Genomic DNA, 25,514 nt, shown 5'->3' with positions numbered 1-25,514 from the left:
TGAAGCAGCTCATTACACTGTCAGATCTTAACCTCAAGAATGATAGGCAAATAGTCGTGTACTTTTGTCTCCAAAACACGGTCCATACCAAAAGAAAATAAACACTTATAATTGATGGAACGAAGGACGAATAGGAAAATATTGAGAGTACGAAGAGTGCAGTGCTAGGGGGAACCTGTTTAGAAAGAGAGAGAGAGAGAATGAGTGACAAAAGTACTGAGGATATGAAATAAAACAGAACAGATTTTTTGAAGATTTTTGAGAATTTTTTAAAGCAGTATTTGTTACTTAAAATTGCATGTGTGCTGCCCAGCTCCAACTGCAACAATTAATTAAAAGTAACAACATGCATATCTGTCTTTATGACAAAATCAGCAGATGCAAAAGTCACATCAATATTAAATACTAAATTTGGTAAAGTAGAACCAAACGGCACAAAAAGGCATATCGAAGGAACAGAGAATGATGCGATACTTGGGGAATCACAAGTATAGTACACGCCAGTCTCTCATGTGAAATCAAACTTTAAAAACATACGATAACAGGAAGTAAACTTAATGCCAATACTGTTGAAGAACATAGATGCAGTGGATTACGAAAAAGTAAACGAAAGCGCATAAAGCAGAACGATTGAAAAACTACTGAAAAATTTCTCATAAAAATGCAAATGTCCCCTTTGCAGAGCAAGAAATACCATTACGCTTTCTTTCCCTTAATTTTTCATTGAACTTAAGAATGGTGTGCATATTCTTTCCATGATTCGGGGAATTCATTGAAATGCCTTCATAGTTTATATCCCTCTCTCTTTCTCTCCCCCCCCCCAACCAGGTTTTTTTTTTTTTTTTTTTGCAAGTGTTTATCATTGTTCGTTCTGATTCTGTCTTGTTTGTATGATATTAATGTGGTATATCCAGACACGTGCCCGTGTTGGAGAATGCACTAGTCTGTTTACTATCCCCTGGCTGACCACTTAACCAGAAAAAATCTCTCTCTCTCTTATATTTCTTAGTTGTGTTTTCGAAACTCGCTGTGCATTTCTTAGTAAAAAACAACAACATAAAGCATCTCCAGTAAAAATAAACAGATTTTTCATTTGATGTTTTTAATTATTTTTGTACAAAATAAGTCTGTTTTCCCTTGCATCAAGCTATTATAAACATCGCCTCCTGTGAGGAATCAGTATAGTAGACATTCACAATAATTTCTAGCTAGGTTTAAGATAGCTTCTAATATATTGTTTTCTAACAAACTTTATATAGTGTATACCGCAATAAAATTTTCGATTAGAAATATTTTGGATCTTTTAATATCAAAAATATTTACTGCGAATCCTTTATTTATTTTTATTGCGAATCCTGCGAAAAATATTTACTGCGAATATATATGAATACATATAATTTTAAGATAAATTACTGATGTGGACCCTCAATGGGTGTACAAGATACTGTTGATAGCACAATATTTCCAATATCCATTCCTCTATCCCTCCATCTGAATCCCACCGACAAATGGTTGTAAAACTGTCGTACGTTTAGTAGTGTGGATTGGTTAAGGGTTATATAGTTCGGACATCCTGATCCAGATACCAAAGATTGTTGAACTTTTTTGAAGCTTCCTTCGTCTTCCAGTAAGCAGAGTCGTAATCTGTCACCAGGAGTTGAATTCATCCGTCGCTTAAAAGAAATAGCGCCGAGTGGTTAGTGGGCTGCTCGCCATCCAGCAGGTTGCGGGTTCGAATCCTGTAGGCACGGATGTTTTGAGGTAGAAGATAAATTAATCACCTCGTCTTGAGACCGCCTCCCAGCTTATTGGAGGCTTGAAAAAACAAGAACACGGTTGACGGAAAATGTAAATAAATACCAAAATTAATAAAAAAATACGTTTAATTAAATTAAATACACAATAAAAATACCATACATTTAGAAATTTTCGAAGTTGTTTATTGTGTAGCGACAGGTATTAAAAACGACTTTGCCATAAGTCCCCCTTGCTGTGGTGCAAGCTTAGAAATGGAAACGTGACACTTCTGTAACGTAACGTTTTCATTACGAAATTTTCTGAATAACGCCGACATCACAAACATTAGAATCCTATGGTATGCCTACCACGAGATTCAAACTCACAGCCTCTTGGTTAACGTGAGAATATACGCTCTCCTCTCAGACAGCTGAGTTAACTATAATTACTATTATGTGACACCAGCAGGGAGTTCAAAGACTCATCGAGGGAGGGCACCCACTCTACAACTCTGTCTCCACCATCTACCGCCCACCACCACTAGCATTTCCCAAAGACAATCACAAACATCCATGCCGACGGCGGGATTCGAACCCGCAGCCTTTTGGCTGGAGAGCGGATACGCTAACCACTCGGCCAATTATATAAATAATAATTAATTGTATAAATAAGCGTGCATTATTTTACTAGCTTTCAATGAACAATTTTCTTCCAAATTAAAATAGGAGAGCTGCGTAAACATAACATATATTACACAAGCAAAATTAGAAACACACGCATATAAAACAATCGAAAACAGATACAACACACTCAGTTACGGGGGGGGGGACGAAACACGCAAAACCGGCGCTATAGATTTTTTGTCGTCCCCAGAAAAAAAAATCTAAATATAATAACAATTAATTATTATATTTTCAGAGTGATGGAATGCCTCCTCGAGCATACTTGTTTTGCTGATGTCTAGATCTAGCCGGTTTTGGAAACGGTAAGACCGAAAAAAAAAAGAAAAAAAGTGATGCCAGCTGGGCAATCTGAGAAATCCAAAAATGGCGATAATGAAGTCATGAGAAAAGTGACGATGACCACAATGTAATGCTACCGAACAATGGTCAAAGTCAAAATGACAACACACAAAGTCAATGGATAAAAGGAGACTTAAACTTATGGACTCGGTAAGTACACATGGAAATAAGGTAGAACAAAAAATAAAAATACTGGAAACTTATTAAGTTCTGATAAGAGTCAATGTTAAGAATGCATTAAAATATGACTGTCATTGACAGCGATCACCAATTTTTTGTTACCTCATTCCTGAATGATTGTAAACGTGTAGCACATTCTTATTGTTTTAGGCTTATCCAAAATCTCTGTTCTAAAATCTAAGGCATGATTGCTTTCTCCAAAATATTTCGGACCTTAAATAAGCAAGGCAGTGGTCTCATGGCAGCCAATTAAATTCATGTACCTCCTTTTAAAGATTGTAGATTACAAGCCAAAATTAATTTGGTTTGCTCCTTTCAATATCAGTTACTGAAACAAAGGAATGAGATGTAGAAAAAATGTTCACGTGGTTACAAAGTAAATTATATGCTTGGGTAGACAATTAAACAAAAGTTATACCTTTGTTTAATTCTTTACCCAAGTATATAAGCAAGTGTGACCCCTCCCATAAAGCATAACAATATACGCACTGCAAAGGCATGCGCTATGTATTATGGGATACTAATGTGAACTCATCAGCTTCTACACAAGTAGCCTAGTTGTGAAGATAAACTCATAAATCAAAAAATATGTTGGGGGGGGGGGGGTCAACAAATTAAGCAAAAAATGTACTCACTAGGGGCGTAGTCGGGCCTGGACTACGCCCTGGTACTTTTTTAAAACTATCAAAAGTTTTAAATTCATTATAATAATGACTCAGAATGCATTTTGACAAGGTAGGCCTAAATGTTAATAGTGCATTATTATAATTTTAATTGAAGTAACACCTAATGACCATCAATGCAGGCTGCTGGATGATTAAAATTATTCCAATGAAAGAATTACATAATGGCATGGTGTAATTTTGCATAATAATAATTTTTTTTTTTTTATGTACGGTACTGTCTGGGTTCTGGGGTTAACCATGTGTTTAGGGTAATCCTTTGCCCACTGTTATTTTTTGTTATTCTCTGTTAGTCTGCCAGATTATCCCACCCAGTTGGGCGGAGTCTTAACCACACGATCTCTCTCATCTCGTAGGGCGTACCACAAGCCTTCTTCTCCTCTCAGAACCACGCCCACCACTCTGCCATATGGCCGTCGTCGCAATAATAATAATAATTATTATTGGTGACTTTGTGACTTGGACAGGATTGGATTTTTGTTTCCAAGGTAGAGCCCTGGCACTATTTCTTTTAGGTCTACATCCCTCTGGTACTCGCCCATTTTTTTAATGATACGTTTCAATAAGTCAGGAGTTTCATGAACTGATCATTGGTGCTGCATCTGTGATTTTTAAAGTTAAGACAGCTTTTAAAACAATTTTTATTAAATTAAAAATATATTTTGCTCGGTCTACGATTACTCGCCACCTGGCAAAATACTCACGGGCGAGTGTATTTACTGGGCTCCGATGACCATTTACTAGCGTGTAGGACCTCCTCTGGCCGAGATAAGTGTCCCGAGGTATTCAGGACCAATTAGACAGGAGAAAGTCGGCGAAGTCTGCGACTTAGCGAGACACTGGAGGATGCTACATTCCACATCATCCCACAAATGTTCGATTTGGTTTAGATCAAGAGAATTAGGCTACCAGAGAAGCACATGTAATGCTTGGATATTCTCTAACCATGCTTGTACAATGCAAGCCTTGTGACATGGGATGCTATCTTGCTGGAAGAGCCCAGTGTCATAAGGACCATAAAGGGTAATATCTGGTCCAAAACAATTTCCAGGTAAGAATTAGCCGTCAAGGCGTGTTGAATGGGGATGAGAGGACTCAATGATGCTTATGAGAACAATCTCCAGATCACGATACAGCCATTTATTTCTGGCCTCCTGTGCAGTCTGGGTGATCATGTTTTAGTTCATGAGTGTACTTCAAGCACAAACTTAGTTTGCATACATACGAGTAAATGATTTTTACTTGTCTAATATAATTTAAAGGAATTAAATACACTAGCTATAGACATTCCATCTGAGTTAATACGAAGAAAAACAATCGTCAGTAACTGTGAAAAATTATCTGAAATTTATTTATTGAATCATCGAAAACAGGGAAATCCAGAAGGAAGAAAAATATTAGTTCATTTGCAGATATTAACTCATTTTTTAAATGCCAATATAATACGTGACAAGAAATTATATTCCAGTTGTCAACTTTGCTTGTGCAATGTACCATAGCACAAGCAAACAAATTTTCTCTAGTGCAGAGCACACTATCTGAGAAATACATATTTGCCTATATAATTGTAAAATTTCCCAGATCTATTTCAATAATAAAGCCTCATCAGCAGGAAACTAGGCCTGTTCAGCATTGGGCCAAAATTGCTAAGGGAGCCAGTGGCAGGATTTTACCAATTATCCAAATTGTTGCAATATAAAAGATTCTTAGCTAAGAATTTGCAAAGGGCTCTAAAAGCCTAGCAAAGCTGCTGCTGTTGTGGACATACTGGCAACCAGCTCGATGGCAGATAGCACAAGCAAACAAATTTTCTCTAGTGCAGAGCACACTATCTGAGAAATACATATTTGCCTATATAATTGTAAAATTTCCCAGATCTATTTCAATAATAAAGCCTCATCAGCAGGAAACTAGGCCTGTTCAGCATTGGGCCAAAATTGCTAAGGGAGCCAGTGGCAGGATTTTACCAATTATCCAAATTGTTGCAATATAAAAGATTCTTAGCTAAGAATTTGCAAAGGGCTCTAAAAGCCTAGCAAAGCTGCTGCTGTTGTGGACATACTGGCAACCAGCTCGATGGCAGAGATCTTTCTCACAAGTAGCAGAATGGTAGAAACTCTGTAGGCATCTCAAACTTCTAAGACGTGTACATCAGGTTTTTTTTTTTTTTTTTGCTGAGAGAGAAAGGGAAAAGTTCTCTCACTTAAGCCTTTCTGTAACCAACATTTCCAAAAATGATTTTGGAATATTCACATGTTTATAGTGGTGTTTGCTGTTGTATATTCACTACTGAAAAGTCCTATTAAAAGCCACAGGCACAACAGTATGCTACATGAAAATCCATATAGCAAACTATTTGTGCCCCATCCCTATAAGTTTAAGGGCCAACTGTAATAGGAAGTCAGTTTGTGGAATGTGCAGGAATAGTCATGAACATACTTCACACACAAACTTTGTTTGCTTTTACTTGGATTAAAATTTAAAAAAAAAATGTCAAGTATAATTAATATACTTGACATATTAATATCTCATAACCAAGTGAAAAAAGTTTCCTATATCAGCCTTATTTCTCTCTCTGCAAGTAACACTTTCATATGACTTACATATGCTTTCATGGCTGAGTGGGTTTGTTGCATGTCAGCTGCCTGGTAAAAAAGAAAAAAAAAATGACAGAGTTGAAATCTAATCTGTGATTAGAACAATTTTCCTCACTTCACGGTTAGTCCTAGAAGTGATTTCTCACACTCCATACTTAAGTTCTTCCTTCTGGAAAATGTGCAAACCAGTATAGGACCCTATTCCACAGTTGACCTCTTAGCCTTATTCACCCAACATCACTGGACATGCACATATGATTTGGAACAACATGCTGTTGACATTTCAAGGACTTTTGACTGTGTTTGGAATCGAGGCCTGCTAACCAAATTGCCATACTTTGGTCAGGATGGCAAACTGCATTCCTATTGATATTCATAATTGGGTAGCCAGTTTTTTTTCTGGTCATTTACTGCATGTCACGATGGACATGCAGAATGCAGCAGCTTCACCAATGTAGGAGTGCCTCAGGGCTCCATTCTATCACTTATCTTTTCTCCCTATACACAAATTATCAGGTCTCAATCACCAATAATACTATCCAGTTTTGTTGCTGACAGTACACACCATCCAAAAAACCATGTTGTGCTCAGATGTAAAATGCAGCCAGTGCCTTAAACAATATCTCCACACCATCCTCCAATGGGTTGAGGAGAGCCTGGTCACCTTCAATGCCACCAAAGCAGTATTGCCTTTTCTCTGGCAAAATGGATTGTAGCTCATCTTTCTCCATACTAATACTCAAATCACCAGACAGGACAGGATGGGTCTCTCATTTTGTAGATATTCACTCCCATCCTCTTCAACATAAACAAATCACATAGCATCAATAGTTTTCCTGAGTCTCTAAAAAAGTAGATTCTCATTTCTGCTCAAGATGCTAATTTTCAACACAGATACTAACTCTAACATTATAGTTTCTGAAACTGTGGAACCCTACATAAAAATATTTTTGCAGAACTTTTTTTGAAAATTTTCATAAAAAAATTATGAAATCTTATTGCAAATAATAAAGTAACATAACTGTTCTAGAAATGAGTCAATTTCATAAAAATGAGTACTTTCTTCATTCCCTGAAAATTTTTTTTTTTTTCCAGGAACAGCATCTAATATAAGTTATAACTGTCTGTATGCTCTGGGGAACAGTCTAAGAAACACTGCTTAGAATGCTATACAGATTTTTGGGGTGGTGCACCCAAAACCTCACTAAAATTTCTCAATGCTGTCCACAGCACAATGCAGCTCATAGACAATCCATCTCTTACAGAAGCACTTCAACTTCTGTTTCACAAACATTCTGTTACAGCAAAGTTGTAACTGTTTCACTGAAATGGCAACTACCATTTCTCCATTTTTTGTATGGACTGTTAAAACAAGCAGCCGCTATTAAATACGCCTATTCTTCTATTCCTCTATCCTTTGGAACAGCCCTCCTCATGAAGTGTCTCACCTTCCAATTCTTCAAGAAAAATGTCAGTCGATTCTTTCATGACCCAGCGCATGGTAATGATGTTCTTTACTTCTGCCTCTTGAATTATAATCAATATTAAAAATTAATTTGTCAGTATCAAACAGTTCCTGTTAGTCACTGAAATAAGTTCCTTTGACCTGAAAATTTGTAAGGCATATTTTAGTTCTGTCAGTAAGATTTACACTTATTCAGAAGTTTAAATATGACATATCTCCTTATGCAAATTTCACTTTTTTTTTTTTTTTTTTTAATTACCAAGAAAGGTAATTAAGTTTTTGCAGTGTTGTAAATTCACATTTTTTTTTATAATTCTGTAGAACTCATTGTACATATTAATATAGCAAAATAGCCTTAGATTCTCTGTTCTGTACATGAGTGCATAAACTGATGCAGCATGTGTCAATTTAGACTTCAGTTGACCTTGTCAAAATAGACGACACTCTTTATCTGGTCTTCAATCGGGAGCATGACACCAATGCTCATTTAAAACCAACAATATGCAGCAGTCTTGTGCTGTAAAGCATCCATGGTATCATGGATGAATTATATTTGCCAAGAAATTGTATTATTATTTAATTCTCTAACCAAGTATAAGCAAATGAAGTGCACATGTGAAGTATCTTGATGTTGACTTCACATCAATTGCCTCAGTATCTAAAATACCAAAACATAAAGGAAAGGTCATTAACAGACTGGTTTCATAACCTTTGAGGTCTCATTAGTTGGAACCAAACCCAGGAAGATGTGGATGTCATATATTTTCCATATACAAGTAGTAAACGATATATTGCCTTCTTATTAAAATGTGTGAAAATGGGAAAGCTTCCAATTTAAAAACTTTGACCAAGTGAGGAAAAAAAAAAAAGCTTACAAAGTAAAAAAAATGTGGTTCACCTTTTTTACTGCCTGTATATAGAAAATATGATTTTTACATTGATTCATCCTTGGTATGTTCCTGGGTCTGGCTCTAGTTGTGAAGATACTTCACATGCAATTAAAAGATAAAATATAATTTCTTTGTCAAATATAATTATCTTTGTTACAACATGGAAAACTTTCTATATCTATGTCAGTACTGTGGACGGGTTGTAGCATGTAAAATCTGTAAACTGGAGATTGTAAGAATGGTAGTTTTAAGTGTGTGCCAGTGTAAAATTGTTTGAGTATTTTAGTGCAGTCTCCTACCTCCTCTTTCTAAGGTTGTGACATACTGCAGTAAATGTGCCTTAAAAGAAACCTAGTGGAAGTGATATTAGGATTAAAAAGTATTTAGTCATTTTCAGGTCAACACTTTCACTTCTTTGTGATTAAAGGTTTAAGGATAAGCATTTCGATAAAAGTAGATCTGAGAACAATCACTTTTGTCAAATATGAGCTACAGAATGCTTGATGCACTGAGAAAATAGCCCTGCTAACAAAAAATTAACTTGGTATTTTGATTAATTATAAGAGTAACACAAAATGATATGAGCCTGGGTTTGAATCCTGTATAGGACACACAAAAATTTTAGCAAGGCGTTTCACAACAGAAGTTGAGGTTGCCAGTCACATACAGAGGTGACAGGATTTTTAATCTTGCAACTAGGCAAACCAGCCAGAACACATGCAACTGACACCCATAATACATGATGCAGAGAGGATTAATTTCCCTATCAAAGCATTTAAGTTTCAAAGATCTCAGTTTCTTGACTATGACTGGCCACTGAACATAACATGAAAGGGAAATGGGATATTGTTCTATAAATTCTTAAGGATTTTAAAGAACAGTTTAAGAACCATTACTTTTTCCTTAAATAAAATATGCAGCAGGCAACTTATATATGAAGATGTTTTATCATGAAATGATAAAACATTTTTTCAAATATGAGCTACAGAATGCTTGATGCACTGAGAAAATAGCCCTGCTAACAAAAAATTAACTTGGTATTTTGATTAATTATAAGAGTAACACAAAATGACTGGCTATTTTTTTACATAAATTTATTTATTTTTTACATAAATTTATTTAACAATAAATTTATGTAAAAAAAAAAAAAACCAAGTTCTTATAAATTAAATATAGGTACGTAGGAATAAAAAAAAAAAAAAATTCATTGTGCAAAATTTGGGAAAATGGTAAACAAATTTATTTGCAGCATACAATGGATAAAAATTCAAATATAAATCTTTATAATCAACATCTAAACTCATCAAATAATTTTGCAAAAATTTTGCATTTTCAAAAAAGTTCTTTTATCACTCTGTCCTTCAAAGATTGGGGGGGGGGATAATTTTTCCAGGTATGCTGTTTAATTATGGTAGTCTTTATTTTGTAGATCCACAGAATTTTCACAATTCTGTGGATCTAGGTTGAATTTCCAGGTTGAATCTGCAAGTGTGGTGTTTGTTTCACAGATAAATGTAGTAGAATAAATTTTTCCAGGTATGCTGTTTAATTATGGTAGTCTTTATTTTGTAGATCCACAGAATTTTCACAATTCTGTGGATCTAGGTTGAATTTCCAGGTTGAATCTGCAAGTGTGGTGTTTGTTTCACAGATAAATGTAGTGGAATATATATGCTCAAAATTACCTGCATTGACACCTTTTATCTATGGAGGGAAGAGAATGCCTTGATTCTCGAATATTTATAAACAGGTTATGTGGGAGACAAAATAAAATGTTGCAATTCTTATGATAATCTTGATAGTTAATTATAAGCAAGATTGGTCACATTTTCAGCCTAGACTTTTTGAAAATAAAGAAAACTGCATCTCCTCCCCAATCTTTCAATGTATTTAGTACATCCACCTGTCAGGACAATTTTTAAGACCATGAGTGGTGTACCACGTGAAAACAGCAAATGAGGAAAGTAAAAAAATAAATGAATAAATGCTAAAAAAAAAAAACATGTACAGGTCTAAACTTGAAGTTATTCTTTCAAGATAGAATAGCATTTTGATAACTAAAGTGATAAGAGTTAATGTCCATTCAAGGTAATAATGTAATCAAAGAAGAGTAAGATACAAACAGAAATTATATATAAAACATTTTGCCTGAAACTGCAGAACTTGTGAAAATACAGGCAAATTTGAACATGGGTGTCTGGCACGTAAACAATAAGTTGACAGTAATAAATTTAGTTTAATCCTTTATCCAAGTGTGAGCAAACCAAGTTTGCGCCTGAAAGTATCTTCAGGACTAGGGTAAGGTGGTACAACACTGGAACAACTCATTCCAAAGGTGGAGCAAGCTAACAGCACTCTTATCTCAGTATCTCCCATAATGCAAAACACATCTCCTTGCAGATATGTAAAATGTTATGCATTCATGTTATGACCTTGCTAATGCTTCTGCCTGGTATCTCCACTTGGGCCTGGCTCCCACCGAAGAGACCTCAATAAAGGTAGAAACTAGTCTGGGTAGTGGCCCTTCCCTTAATGTATAACATTTTACATATCCGAAAGGAGATGTGTTTTGCATTATGGGAGATACTGAGATAAGAGTGCTGTTAGCTTGCTCCACCTTTGCAATGAGTTGTCCTAGTGTTGTACCACCTTACCCCAGTCCTGAAGATACTTTCAGGCACAAACTTTGTTTGCTGACACTTGGATAAAGGATTAAACTAAATTTATTATAGTCTAACCAAGTGAAAAATAAACTTTCAATAAGTTGACAGAATTCAACATGTTATTTGCAATCTCATCCCTTCTACTCCTCACCCCAATTCTGTTTAGTCTCATGTTAACTGTCTTTGTACATTACTATGAGAAGTATGAAGAAATTTTCATTCATACAACACATGTGATCCATTTACTATAAAGAATAAACACTTTGTAACATTCGAACCCACAGCCTTTATTTGATCCAGTGTGTTCTTCTAGATCTGTTAATCAGGAATGTGTTGCCCTGGATGAATTCCCCTTTTGCTTACAGAAACCTTTTTGAAAATTAAGAAAAAATGAAGAGAAAAAAAAAAAATTGAAAAAATACCTAATAAAATCAGAAGGGGAAAAAAAAATTTACAAGCACTTCAAAATGCATGAAATGTTCTTTGCATTCCCCATCAATAAGAACTTATATTGCCTGCATAACTAAGTACTGGTAAAAAAGTAACTTGTATTTATTTTTATTATTAACAGAAACCTCCAGGAAGTCAGGGACTCATCGAGAAAGGCCACATACTACACGAACCAGCTATCATACTTATTCTTGAATTCATTCACACTGCTTGCACTCACAACATCCAATGGCAATCCATTCTAATCACACACCTCCTTATGAGAAAAAAATCTAGCCCTCACCCCTTTCTTAGCGGTATTCATTCTCGGCTTCCAAGGATGTCCTCTAGTCCTTTCCCCGCTCTCCATAAATTGAAATCCTGTATGACCCTTTCAGAAGTTTGTAAGTCTCAATCATATCACCCCTCTTTCTCCTGGTTGCTAGTGTCTGCAGTCTACAAATTCTCAATCTGTTTTCATAATCAGTATTTTATAATCCTGATATCGTTTTTAATACTCTTCTTTGCACTCTCTCCAATATATCAGAATCACAACAGAAACCATGAGACCAGGCCTGTGCACAATAGTCCCAAGTGAGGTCTTATCAAGGCCTTGTAAAGAGGCAAAATTACATCCTTATCTTTACATGTGAACATTCGTTTCAGTCTACAAATACAACTCAATCTTTTGAGTTGTATTTGCAAGCTTTGCTACATGGCCCCTGAACTTCAACTTCCTATCTACTAACACTCCAAGATCCCTAGCCTCATCAGTTTCTTCAAGCATAATCCTATTAATGTAATACATTGGATATCTAATCTCACCAAAATGAATGACTTTACATTTACTGACAATGAACATCCAGTTTCCATGCCCACAATTCCAGTCTATTCAAATCATCCTGCAAGTAATGCATATCAGCAGCATTCCTGATTACCCTAACTATCTTTGCATCATCAAATGGCTGTATGTTGCTTGTCAAATCCTTCCCAATATCATTAATGTACAAATTGAATAACAGTGGCCCAAGCACTGAATCCTTGTGGTACACCACTAGTTACCTTAAATCTTGAAGAAAGACTCGCATCCCCCCCCCCCACAATCCACTTTTTTTTGATATCTGTTAGTCAGCCATCTTCTTATCCATACTAATACTCTATAATCCAAACCCATATTCTCCAATTTATGCAACAGTCTATCATGCTGTATTCTGGCAAAAGCCTTAGCAAAATCCAAAAGTATCATGGTGTACCCCTTCCCCTTGTCTAGTTCAATGGTAACATTCTTACAGAATTGAGCAAGTTGCTAAAACATGACCTTGCCTTAAAAAAAACCCATGTTGCTCATTGCAAAGTAGAGATTCATCAACCCATTTCTTAATGCAAGCTCCAACATCTTCACCACTACTCCTGAGATACTAATTGGTCGATAGTTGGATACATCTGTCTTTTCACCACCCTTATGCAATGGAATTATCATATATTCTTTCCATTCCTGCAAAATCTGCAATGTTTGGAGACTCATATTAAACAGCCTGTTCATAGGAATAGCCAGTTCAGCTGAACAATCTTTTAGTACAGGTGCTGATATCCCATCAGTCACTATTGCTGAATTCTTATTCAGTTTGTGCAACAGCTCGATAGCTTTTAACAAAATGGGCACACATTAGTTGAACAACCTCTTCCGCATCTGTAACCCTCATGCCACCTGCACATAGAAGTTATTCTTTCATATTCATTCCTTCTTTTACTTGCAGCATATCGATAAAATTCTTGTGGGTTTTCTTCAGCACGCAGAGCAAATTTCATTTCATACTCAGACTTTGCTTTCCGTACAGCATTTGTGACTATTCCAGCCTGCTACTTATAATTTTCATAACGGACATCATCCTTATGCACACAGAATTCCTTCCACATCATCCTTTTCTTACGAATCTCTTGCTTAATAAGATTACACATCCATTTGACTCCCACCCTATTTATTCTTCAAACTGTCTGGACACATTCAGATATTGCATCATTTAAGTATTTTTTCAAATGCTTCCCATCCAGCAACCGATCCCATTCTACTGAACTCAGTATACTTGTCAGTTGGTCATAATTTCCTGATTTGTAGTTCAGCAGGTAACCTCTTCTGAATGGAACATTCATAAACTTGGTTGCTTCCCAAGTGAGTACCACATGATCACCGTTACCAACCGGAGGTAGAATAGTTAAGTCTTTAACTGAAATGCCCTCTGGCACTATAATAAAATCTGACATTCTTGGACCTCAAGTTTCTTCTGTCACATGCTGCTTGAGGAAGTTGTCCTGCAACAGCTCAATAAATGCATTTTCATTCTTCTCATGAGATTCTACTGCTATCCTATCAATAGTTGGATAATTAAAGTCTCCCATTATGATTACTCTTTTCGTGATGCATTTCTTCATCACTAGCAACCGATCCACCAGGTCTGTAACAACAGCCTACTTTGTAATTGATCTTGTTAGATTCTGCTTCACATCAGATGGCTTCAAACTCACTGTCACATGAAATACTGTTAGTAGTACACTCTGTCCAAAAAGAAACCGAACTTTTGATAGAAAATAAAACAGGCCAATTATAATTATTAAAATCATTTATTTCAATCAATATACTCTCCCTCAGCTTTGATACAGTGTTTGGCATGGTCAATTAATTCATTAAATGAGTTTTTCAATATTGGTTTTTGGGATGCTGTTGAGGGCCGTGGTTACTGCCGCTTGAAAGTTTACAATGGTGTCATATCGCTTTCCTTTGATCGGCAAATGAAGTTAAGGAAAGAGAAGAAGTCACAGGGTGCTAAATCAGGTGAACACAGTGAGTGTTCCAACACACAAACTTGATTTTTGCTCAAAAACTGTCTCACAATGTTCGAACGATGAGATGGTGCATTATCGTGCAAAAGTGATCAGCTGCCTGCAGCGCAATATTCATGCCGTACATGACAAATTCTTGCTATTAATTGCTTCAAAACTTTGAGATAAAACTCGCCATTGACTGTTTGGCCAGGTGGAATGAATTCTTTGTGGATAATGCCCTTGGAATCATAGAAACAAATCAGCATTGTCTTTACTTTTGATTTCTCCAAGCAACTTTTTTTAGAATTTCCTCTTCTGGTGGTCTCCACTTGGCAGTTTGTTTTGGGCTCATACTCAAAACACCACGTTTTGTCACCAGTAACGATCGTTTCAAGAAAGTTTGAGTCCTCACAAGCAGTTTTAATGAAGTAGTGTTCAATTCGATACATTTTTTGGTTGTTGGTTAAGTTGTGAGGAACAAATCGCGAATTCAATTTACAAATGCCCAAACTCTTGGTCGAAATGTCATGCACAGTTGATTTTGGAATCCCCAATTCATCTTCAATCAATCTTGTGGATGATTTTGAGTTTTCTTTGATGAAATCGCGCACTTAGTTCAGTCCAGTTTTTGGATGGCCCGGCTTTTCGCCATCCTCAAGTGTCTCACGACCACTTTGAAATCCACTCATAAACTTGAGTACAGGATAAGCATTCATCACCATATGCTTTTTGAAGCATTTCTTTAAAACTTTTACCAAGTTTAACACAAAAGTCAATAACGGCTCTGTTTGAAACTCATTTCCTGACTATACGTCAAAACATAGTCACTCTTTTGACTATAACTTGGCTTCTAATGAAACAAATGTCATAAACAGTTGACACAACACTAATGAAGGTTGCTGCTTCCGACAACAAAAAGACAAAACAGGTAGCACCACTAGTTTCTTCTATTTTTGAAAAGTTCGGTTTCTTTTTGGACAGAAGGTGTAGTACTACAATCATAAGTCTCAACTCTAACTGGATTCAAGTCATTTGATATCATTATTATCCTTCCTAAAAATAGTGTACCCTTTACACACCATACTAGTTAGTAGGTCTGATTCTGATAGCCAGGTCTCACTAATGCCAAGAATCTGAGGTCCCAACATATTGACTAATGCAACAAACTCTACTCCTTTGTTTCTGATACTCCTAGCTTCATGTTTAGACATAATATTCTACCTGCATGTTGTTTTGTTTGCAGTCTGCATGACACAGACAACTTGCAGATCTCTATTCTTCTCTAGTGCCTTATACATGTAGACATCTTTGCACACGTTTGATGGGTCCAAACTAGAAGAACACAGTTGAAATCGTTCTCTCCTCATCAACATTCCCATGACAAAGCCCATTCCCATCATTCACAGATGAGAATGTTGCTCTTACACTGACATTCTCACCCTTCTTCCCTTTATAATTTAGTTTCTTTGACGCTGTGTTAGGTCTCATACCAGTTATTAGTTTTTCTAGACTCCTGATACTAAACGCATTCAGGTGTAGGCCATCCCTCTTATACAAATCCAATCTTTTCTTAAACTCACTCCACACAACCAAACACTCATCCATTCCTTCTACACAGCCTACGCATTGAATCATTTGCCATCATAGCCCTTAATTCATTTTTATTACAGTGAAGTAAAATACTGATGATTTTCACTTTCTCACTCTCTCCTCTTTCCAACAATGCTTTAATGTCCTCTCTCATACTGAACTTATTGCTAGTTAAGTCGCTTTCTGTTTTTGAATTGTTTCCTTCATATTCTTAAATTTTCACTGCAGGAAAACTCTAAGTTATAACTCACTCACCAATAGCATGTTTTATTATAGAGTCACCACACCAAATAACTTCTTTTACTAATGTCATTTATCTGATTTCCATTACTTCATGACTTAACTGTTTCCGTGCTTTGTTTCTTATTTTGATACTTAATTTTCACTTTCTCACTATGTTCATTTAAACGCCTCTTGACTTTTGTAATTCCCACATCGTTTCTCCGATGTTTAATTTTGTTATGAGGTTAATTCATTTTCATTAATCTCCTCCACAACTCCAATAACCTCATTAGCGGGACTAGCCTTCTTGTTCTCGCCTGCAGTGCTCTTTTTAGAATTACTTTTCTTGTGCGTTTTTGGCACCATTTTAAATTTATACTTATTGTTGAAATATCTCAATAAAAATGTTATAAAATACCAAATATACTAAAATCTATACTAATATACTATAAACACTAATTTTCTAAGGAAAAAAACAATAAAACAGACAACCACCATGAAATTTACTTACTTCAAATCACTCAGGTGATAAAAATGTCTTGTAAGTGAATGCACTAAACATACTGACACACGAAATAAAAAATTGCAGTTTTTATTTTCAAAATGTTGTATAGGCTAAAGGGATGAAAGTAACAGAATATGACCAATTTTGCTTTATAATCACTAAAAAGCCATCTCTGAGAAAAATGCCAAATTTTTATCTAGTTTTCTCTTTTATTTTTTTTTTTTAGTTTCAAATTCAGCTACTTAATTTTTTTGCAAACTTTAAAGCAGCTTTCTTCATAGAAGAAATGCTTCATTTAATATTCCACGTGTATAGGATTAAAAACACAAAAATCAGACTTATGGATTCAACCAAGGGTTGTTTACAAGGTAGAGTACAAAATGGGAGAAAAGAGCACCTAACCAGCAACCTTATTGCCCAAATGATTTAGCATATCAAATCGCTAACCAACATGCTACTGGAATAATCTTACTGCAGTTGTGGATTTAGGTGGTAGGTGAATTTTGTCACCTGGTATGAGACAACCATCTTGTTTCTAGAGGTCTGAAGTAGCATGAGAAAGTGCAATGTTGGTTTCTGGATCATCTAATTCTCAGCATACCCACAGTGCTAAATACTAATGTACTACAGAATTAGCCTTTTGTGGGCAAGTTTCTCATATATATATATATATAAATGTACAAAATAGACAAACAGTTTGCAAAGATTCGCACAAAACTATTCATGTAAGTTGCATCAATTAATTGTCTATTGTCATTTGGGACAGGCTGTACAATGTAAAAATGAAGATTTCAGGCCAATGACCTTGGAAAGAGATTTCAATAACAATGATGGCTCTGGGATGCTTAGAGATCTGCGAGATGAAATATGTTTTAGAATTGGAGAATTCATTTCACTGAATAGGAATAGCAACATTGGGTACTTCATATGGATAATTTATATTATTCTGATGTAAGAAATTTGGACATTTAATTCTGCAGTGATTACATTTTTCGATTCAAAATATATGAGGGAGATTCCAAAAGGAATGCATTCACTGTGATAGCTCCTCACCTACAGGAGATGTCATTGAAATAAAAATACAGTTGTCCACTTTATTTTCATACAATATTTTTTAACTCTTCCTTTTGATACATTTTCTCTATCACATAACAAAATTTTCAATTGTTTGTTAAAATCTTGTTTAAGATGGCTACTTTCAATCCTGAGGCACTGCAATGAGCAAATCTGGCTATAGACACGTGTGTGTATATATATATATATATCGTCAAGCAAACTCTATGCTAACGTTTGTAGAGAATTATCTGTCAGTTCTTTGGGCAAATGCTTTATCAAACTTCCTCACCCCCAAAGATGTTATGAACCAATTATATTTTAGTATTATGGTGGGCTAGAGATTAAGTATGCTGAAAATCAGCTCTGGAGACTGAACATGGAACTTTTTTTCACATCAGGCTTCTAAAGTCCTGGAGTGAAATAATAAGTAGGTTGGTCTCACACCAGACAGTATCTCATGCCTATGCACAGTCACAAACATCCCTTGCCTACAGTAGTATTTGCAGAATTCAAAGTCACAACTCACTGGAAGCATAAACTATCCATCCAACTTGGCCAACCAGGATGTGATCCACTTTGAGCTAATCACAAAAAAGACAGAAGGCATCGTGTTAAATAGTAGCTTAAAAAAAAAAAAAATCATGGAGCTAGAGATAAAGCTTTCTTGTTAAAGACATAATTCAGAACTAGTACTAGCGCCAAATAATTGTTTCAACTGATGCTTACTTTCTATGCAGATGGAACTAAAGTCGCAACTAGTCACAGATTTTTTTTTTTTTTTAAATCTAGAAGGATTAAACTGTTTTCTGATTAAGAAATCAATTAAGCAACCATAGCAGCTAAATGCTTATGTTTTTAGTTGTAATATTATGAAGTGCTAAAATATTGATATTAAATACCTTTTTTTTTTAAATGTCCCACAATTTGTGATATAAAATTAATGTTTTTTACTCTGTATTTAACTAAATGAATAGAACAAAACATACACAAAACAACATTTTTTTTTAATTTCTTAAAAATTCACCACAGTCACGATTGAACTGTCTTTCTGGAGGTGAAAATACTTTCTTAAGTATTTTCATCTCAAGTACTTTTGAACAAAGTTTATACTTTACATGAAAATAATGGAAATTTACAAAATATCCCGATTATATATGATGATGACTACCTTGAATATCATGAAAATAAATAAGGCATGAATGATAACTCTATACATTTTATCTGTGCTCATTTTCACTTATATTTGATTAGTGAGACTCATCTAAATGTCTAGATGGAAATCAATAGCTGAATTTAAGAAACAGTAAATACAAAACCAGTAATTCACAGGGCAGCAACATATTTGCGAACTAGATGAAAAATGTCAACTGTTTTCAATTTATTAAAGATATTAAACAGATCAACTGTTCAAACATTTTCATAAGCATAAATATAACAATACATAAACATTGTATGCACCACAATTGCACCAGAAACAGATCTTCTGAACCAATTTTTCTTTGGAACACAGATTTCAGTAACTATAAGTAAATAGAGTAATAATAATAATAAAGACAAAGAGCACTTGAAGTGCATTATAATCCCATTTGGACAAAATGTCTTAATTTATATTTTACTTCGGTATGTATACATCTACAAAATATTAGGAGAGAGGCAAAACATCTATTTATTTTTTTCTTGTTTTAACCCTGCCATTCTATGGTTTATTTCTCACTGTTTTTAAGGGGGAAAATGACTGGCATTAAAGTATGTTCACTATTTTTATGGAAGTATTATTCTAACAAACAGTTACATGTGACAGTTTTACTTTGGTATAGAACTTGTAATGAGAGCAACAATATACTATAGAGTCACTACATTGTGCGAAAAGGAAATGACTAAGTTATCTTCAATGCAAGGCTTCCTTCTTTAATCACACATACACACAACTTAATTTCTTTTTGAATGAAGAAATTTCTATTCAGAAAAATAACTATTTTTTGTTAAAAAGAAAAAAAAAAGTACAGGTACCAAGAACAGTATTAAAAATCAATAAAATAAATAATAATAGTTTGCCCATTCTGCAACGAAGCAATTATTAATTCTGATATGCAGTACATTCCAAATATATTGTCTTATTATACTGATAATTTGAATTAACACTATCTGGTATGTATGTTGGTTATCTTTATCAATTAAAACACATCAATCCCAGCTTGAATATGGTCACCCCCAGTCCCCAATTTTTTTTTTTTTCAGTTCTTGTTAAATTTAAATGTGTAACGGCTGTGATTCTCTTCTAATACAGTAGATGCATTTCAAATGTTACAACAATGTGTAGAAAGATTATGGAGCTGTTGTTCTAGGTTTTTAGAAAGGGCCAAGTTAGAATATGATTATTCTAATTAATTAATACAACAAAAATTACAGCTTAGTAACTTATTTTAAATGCACCCATCTTTCAAATCTGCACAGGAACAATTTGTTTTTTGCAAATGGTTTGCTAAAATGAATTTCCTTTACAATAGTACTGTACATATGGATGTTTTGTTGGGAACTTTCTGGTAGTTTGTAATAGTGAACAAGTCAGTCTACTCTGGCTATAGCAAACTTGGAGGTACCATAACAATAGTTTACTATAATGAATTTATTTTAACATGGCATTGTACCTACGGTACTTTTGTTATCAGAGTGAGTTTGCTACAGTGAGAGTCGACTGTGTTATCAGTATGAATTTTGAGGTTTTCAAACTGTCTACTGTATTTGAAGTTATACACAGGTGGTAAGCAGTTTCATGTGAGAGAAATCAAGAACCAGCCAGTCAGATGCTAGCTATTAAAATGCAAATATGAATCAAAGTGACAATTCATTATGTTATTACTAAATACATAAGTACAAATGAATGTTGTACATGCATCATTTTCTAAATGTAAGATTTCTTCCTTTACAAAAATGTTTTATTGAATACATTCACTGGTGTGCATGTACCTAGTACAACCATAAAGGTAACACAAGGGGGGGGGGGAGAGTTGAGAACTAGTATATAGTGTTCATGCAGTGGATAGTCAGGCATTTGCATTTCTCATCTTCTCAAAATGAAGTGATTACATTTTGTAATAACTATTATGAAATGACAAGTCTACAATTTCTGGACCATTGTTTAATGCTGCGAAACAAATGCCTGAAATAATATATTTTTATCCATTTTTGAAAAACTATTTGTCAGCAAAACAATTTTTATTCTGGAACTTTTCTTTTACTATATACAATAGGTTCTAGTAGTGGTGTTCCTGTAAAAACCTGTCTAGAAGAAATTGGTCAAAGTATTTTTTTTTTAATATAATATTAAAGAAGCAGATTATGCTACATGGTGATGAGAAATGATAGAAGAAATTTATGTTGAATGGAAATATAGTTATCTGATGACATGGAACTACAAACATCACTGATCCTCAGGTTCTGCTACCAATGAAGGAAGCATAAAATCAACAGCTGCTGTATAATTTTGTCATTGATGCAATTTCACAGTACTGATGAGAGGATTCTCTGGTGAAGGCTCATTTCTGTTTTGGTAAATATATCCTCATACGACACTAATGGAACTAATCTCAAGATCCATGATCAAAACCACACAACTGCTGCACTGTAACAAATTAAAGATCTGAGTAGGCATCCATAAATGGACAGGGTCTATTGCTTAAAATAAGATGCTGAATGAAGAATATTCCACTCAAATGTTAAAAATCAATGGAAAGTACCTTTCAAGGTTCATACAATAACTAATGCTAAAAACAGGTCACATTAAACTGAACAGTTGTATTTGTAAATGGTATTTTACACTTAACAGAATTGTTAGGCGTGGTACATTATCCTCTTTTTATGTTCCTATTCTAAAAAAAGTATCCCGTTTTGTACCAAGCTGATTTGGCTGCATTATAAAGCTCTATGATGGCCATCTAGATGAAAAAGAGACTGGCAGTTGGTTTTGTCAGAACAGCTCTCCCCCCCCCCCCCCTTTTTTTTTTTTTACAGCTTCAGTTGATAAATCTTCAAAAAGCCTTTCTTGCTTGAAGTGAGTTTCAAGATTCCTGATTAGATAAAATGGATATAATTGATGTCCCTAGATTTGACAGATGCCATCTTCTTTTTTGGATAAAACATAATTTGCAAGTGAGCAAAGCATTGAGTAGATCTATGGATAATAGAGGAAAGGTGACATATCTTTGCTGCAGTGGATTAAGACAAGATATTTTTATGGATGATTTGTATACTAGCAATACTACAGCACAATACAAAAATTAAACCTGCCTGTCACATCACAATCAATCACAAAAACAGTTTTCTCCATTAGTTCCAGTTAAGACCAACTTTGCGACCCTAGTATTCAGATGCTGGCAACATCCTGCTACAGTAAATTATCATACTTTACAGATCAGTTTCTAGAATATATCATACTTTACAGATCAGTTTCTAGAATATAAGTAACTAAGCCTGAGTACCTATCCTGTAACATGATTCAGCATGTTCCATATTACTGTTATTTGCTACCCATGTTTTTTCTGTTAACTTGTTTAATTCCCTTGCCACCCTTGATATTTTAACATGTTGATTGAAACAACATGTTAAAATATCAAGGCTGAAATAACATGGATACAAATTGACATATTTCATCCATATGACCATTTAGAGGGCTAATACTGTTATCCCTAAGCATGGTAAGGATACTCTACTGAAGCACCAGAGCTTTTAGCTTGTACTGAGAATTTAAAACATTTGTCAATTAGTTCTTTTCATTTATATTTATTATTTTTTTAATTGACAAGTTCAACTTATGACTGTCTCAACACACAACTTATAGACTATACACCACTGTGTTATCTTATCAAGCAATAAGATAACAAACAGCAGTCTAACCCCCCCCCATCAGTTTTGCTGTTTCAAGATTTTATCAACCTGTCTTTGAAAATATAAAACAGTTATCAAAACCACCAGAACATCTGTTTGAGTGAATGCTGATGTCAAAGCTTTTTTTTTTTTTGATTATTTATTCCTGTGATGACAAAATATTACTTACTCTATAACCATAATCCAAATTATACTGATACTGATGGTAAGGCATAATAAATAATTACTGAGACATTTTAAATATCCTTATGATAAGCAACAGAGTAAATGAGAAAGCCAAAACACTCAGATTCAGGATGGCACTCCGAAACTATTTTGTAGTCAGAATAACAGCCATCTAATCAATGAATTATCCATCAGGTGAAAGCATGTTATGATAGTCTCACATTAGTATTACCTGCACAACAATCTTAAAATATGAAACATCCATTTGAAACTAGTATGTATCGGTGCATAGACAAACTGTAATCAACTTCTCAAAAAAATTACATCCAATATTTTTATTTTAACAAAAGAAAAAAAAAAAGTATCAGTCTACAAGTCATTTCACATTATTCTATACGTATGCCACACTGAAATTGATCAGAAATAGTAGATGAATTGTATTACTATAATATTTCTGAACATCACTAGAGCAAAGATAGCATTTAACTTCTCAACATTTCTAATATAAGATTTTCTTTTCAATATGAACAGTAATAATTTAAGTATGTAACTAACATGTTAAGATAAATTAAAAATTCATGAATTAACACACAAAACAATTTGCATATAACAATTAAATATAAATATGTCCTCTAATATATATAGTCATTTATTACCAAGCATTTTAGGAATAATGGAATTAAAAAGAAAATATCTGCCTTCACAATTCATTTACTCTTAACATTTTTGTTATAAAGATTCAATTATAACTCAATGCACACTTAACAAAATTAAGGCAAAAATGAATACTACAGTTTCATTTCATTATCAAAAAAAAAATTCTATTTAATCAATTGTTTCCATAAATTTTAGTTTTTTTTTTTATTCTCTTCTGTAAATGAACTGTGCAAACTAAATATATAATTTCTACATAAGTATATTAACATTCATAGTAATAAGTTTTCAAGAACATAATTTCTTTCTAAAAGAACACTTATGTCTGGCAAGTGTATTTACATTAATGATTATTAATCTCTTAAGGAGAAAAGAAAATTGTCACGTGTATTCTATTTTTATTCAAAATATTTGTTAACAGATTGCACTGAGTTTTATTTTCCTTGCTGAACTGTAGAATAACTGTTCTCATTCTGAGCTACAAAAAAAAAAAAAAAAAAAAAATTCCAATTGCACAAGGCCAAAAATACACAGCACAACAAACAAAATACCATTAAAAAGAAACAACTGAGTATTCAATGAACAGACTTAAAGTTAAATCAACTTTTGTAATAAATTATATTTAAATTAACCGCACTTCAAAATTCACCTGAACTGCAGTCTGTTAATTGTCTGAAAATTCAATCACATTATGATTTCTATAAAAATAGAAACCATAATGCAGAGTTGCAGAAAAAGCAGAAGTAGTAAAGGAAAGAGAATGCAGCAGCAAAAATATTAACTGCCACTTTCTACAAAACTGTGATTATGTGTATGGTGCAGAAGGTAGCCTTGCAAAATTAAACTCTACATATTCATTTGCTATTTTCTTGACTATTTCCTTTGCTTCATTTACAAGTTTTCCAAGTTTTAAATTATTTAACTTAATAAGTTTAATCCAAATTAACAAAAATGAACTTTAATGCATACAGCTTAATTTAGGAAAAATACAAGAGATTAAATTAATCAAGCTTATATATTCAGAAACAAATTGTTTAGGAATGTAATTCTGTTGGAAATGCCATCAAACTAAATAACCTGATGACACTATCTTCATATTCTAATTTTTCAATATCAAATCTTCAGTTTGCATGAAAATATAAAATTTGATTCATACTTTCTGGAATTTTTCCTTAAATGGTCTATCTGATAGCTGTCTTATTACAAAACTGCAACAACAGTAGGTCTTGCACTTTTCTGTTCTCTCACTATTAGCACTTCTTCAACTCAGTTTGAAAATAAAAATAGAACACTATGGGACCAGTGTAGGCCAAAATGTCTTAAGGTCCATTAATTAATCACATGAGTTTGGTCAAAGAAGCACAGTAAATATGTCTCTCTCTTTTTAGTTTCCTATGTACAGAAGAAAATGAACAATAACTGGTCATCCCAGATCAACTCTTGGTCTGTAATATAGTTTTAATGGTGGATCCTATGAGGTAAGAAAAATTAAATTACATAAACAGGGAAATCAGTTGATTTTAATTTAAAGAATGAAATTATTAAAACAAAAATCACTATTAACTTAAAATTGTATGAATAACCATGCAAGATTTAATGCTTAAATGAAAATCAATTCTAAATACTATGCTACATACATGTGTGCAGATGTGTGTTAAAAATCATGATTACTCAAAATCTTTCAATTTGATATGAATCACAGTCTCTATATACAAATAGTCAAGTTGTAAAGATACATCACATGCAAACTTATTTGCTCATGCTTAGGTAAAGGATAAAAACAAGTATATAATTCACTTTTAAAAATTTAGTTCATCAACATTATTATGCAAGAAACATGTTTATTAGCAATATAAGTAATACAGTCAACCTTACTAATCCCTTTTGAGAAAATAAATGCTAAGAAAATAAGTTTTGATTATAGTTTCTTGGGGGGGGGGGGGGCTGCAGGA

At 34.0% G+C, this 25,514-nt stretch overlaps 1 protein-coding gene across 4 annotated transcripts in view; it reads right to left on the bottom strand.

The window, feature by feature from the left end:
• Positions 1-18,842: 18,842 nt before the first annotated feature.
• The window catches only part of l(3)73Ah (polycomb group ring finger 3-like lethal (3) 73Ah), a 203,041-nt gene continuing 196,369 nt past the window's right edge, over positions 18,843-25,514 (bottom strand). For all 4 annotated transcript variants that reach the window (XM_090393034.1, XM_090393035.1, XM_090393037.1 and 1 more), the window contains one exon: positions 18,843-25,033. In XM_090393034.1, the coding sequence (XP_090249160.1) occupies positions 24,986-25,033 (48 nt within the window). In that variant the 3' untranslated portion in view covers positions 18,843-24,985. The remainder of the gene's footprint in view (positions 25,034-25,514) is intronic.

The sequence above is a fragment of the Typopeltis vanoorti genome, chromosome 5 (genome assembly GCF_054136105.1).
Source record: "Typopeltis vanoorti isolate ZY-2024b chromosome 5, IOZ_Tvanoo_1.0, whole genome shotgun sequence".
Lineage (NCBI taxonomy): Eukaryota > Metazoa > Arthropoda > Arachnida > Uropygi > Thelyphonidae > Typopeltis > Typopeltis vanoorti.
This window is presented reverse-complemented; position numbering and strand designations above follow the sequence as displayed.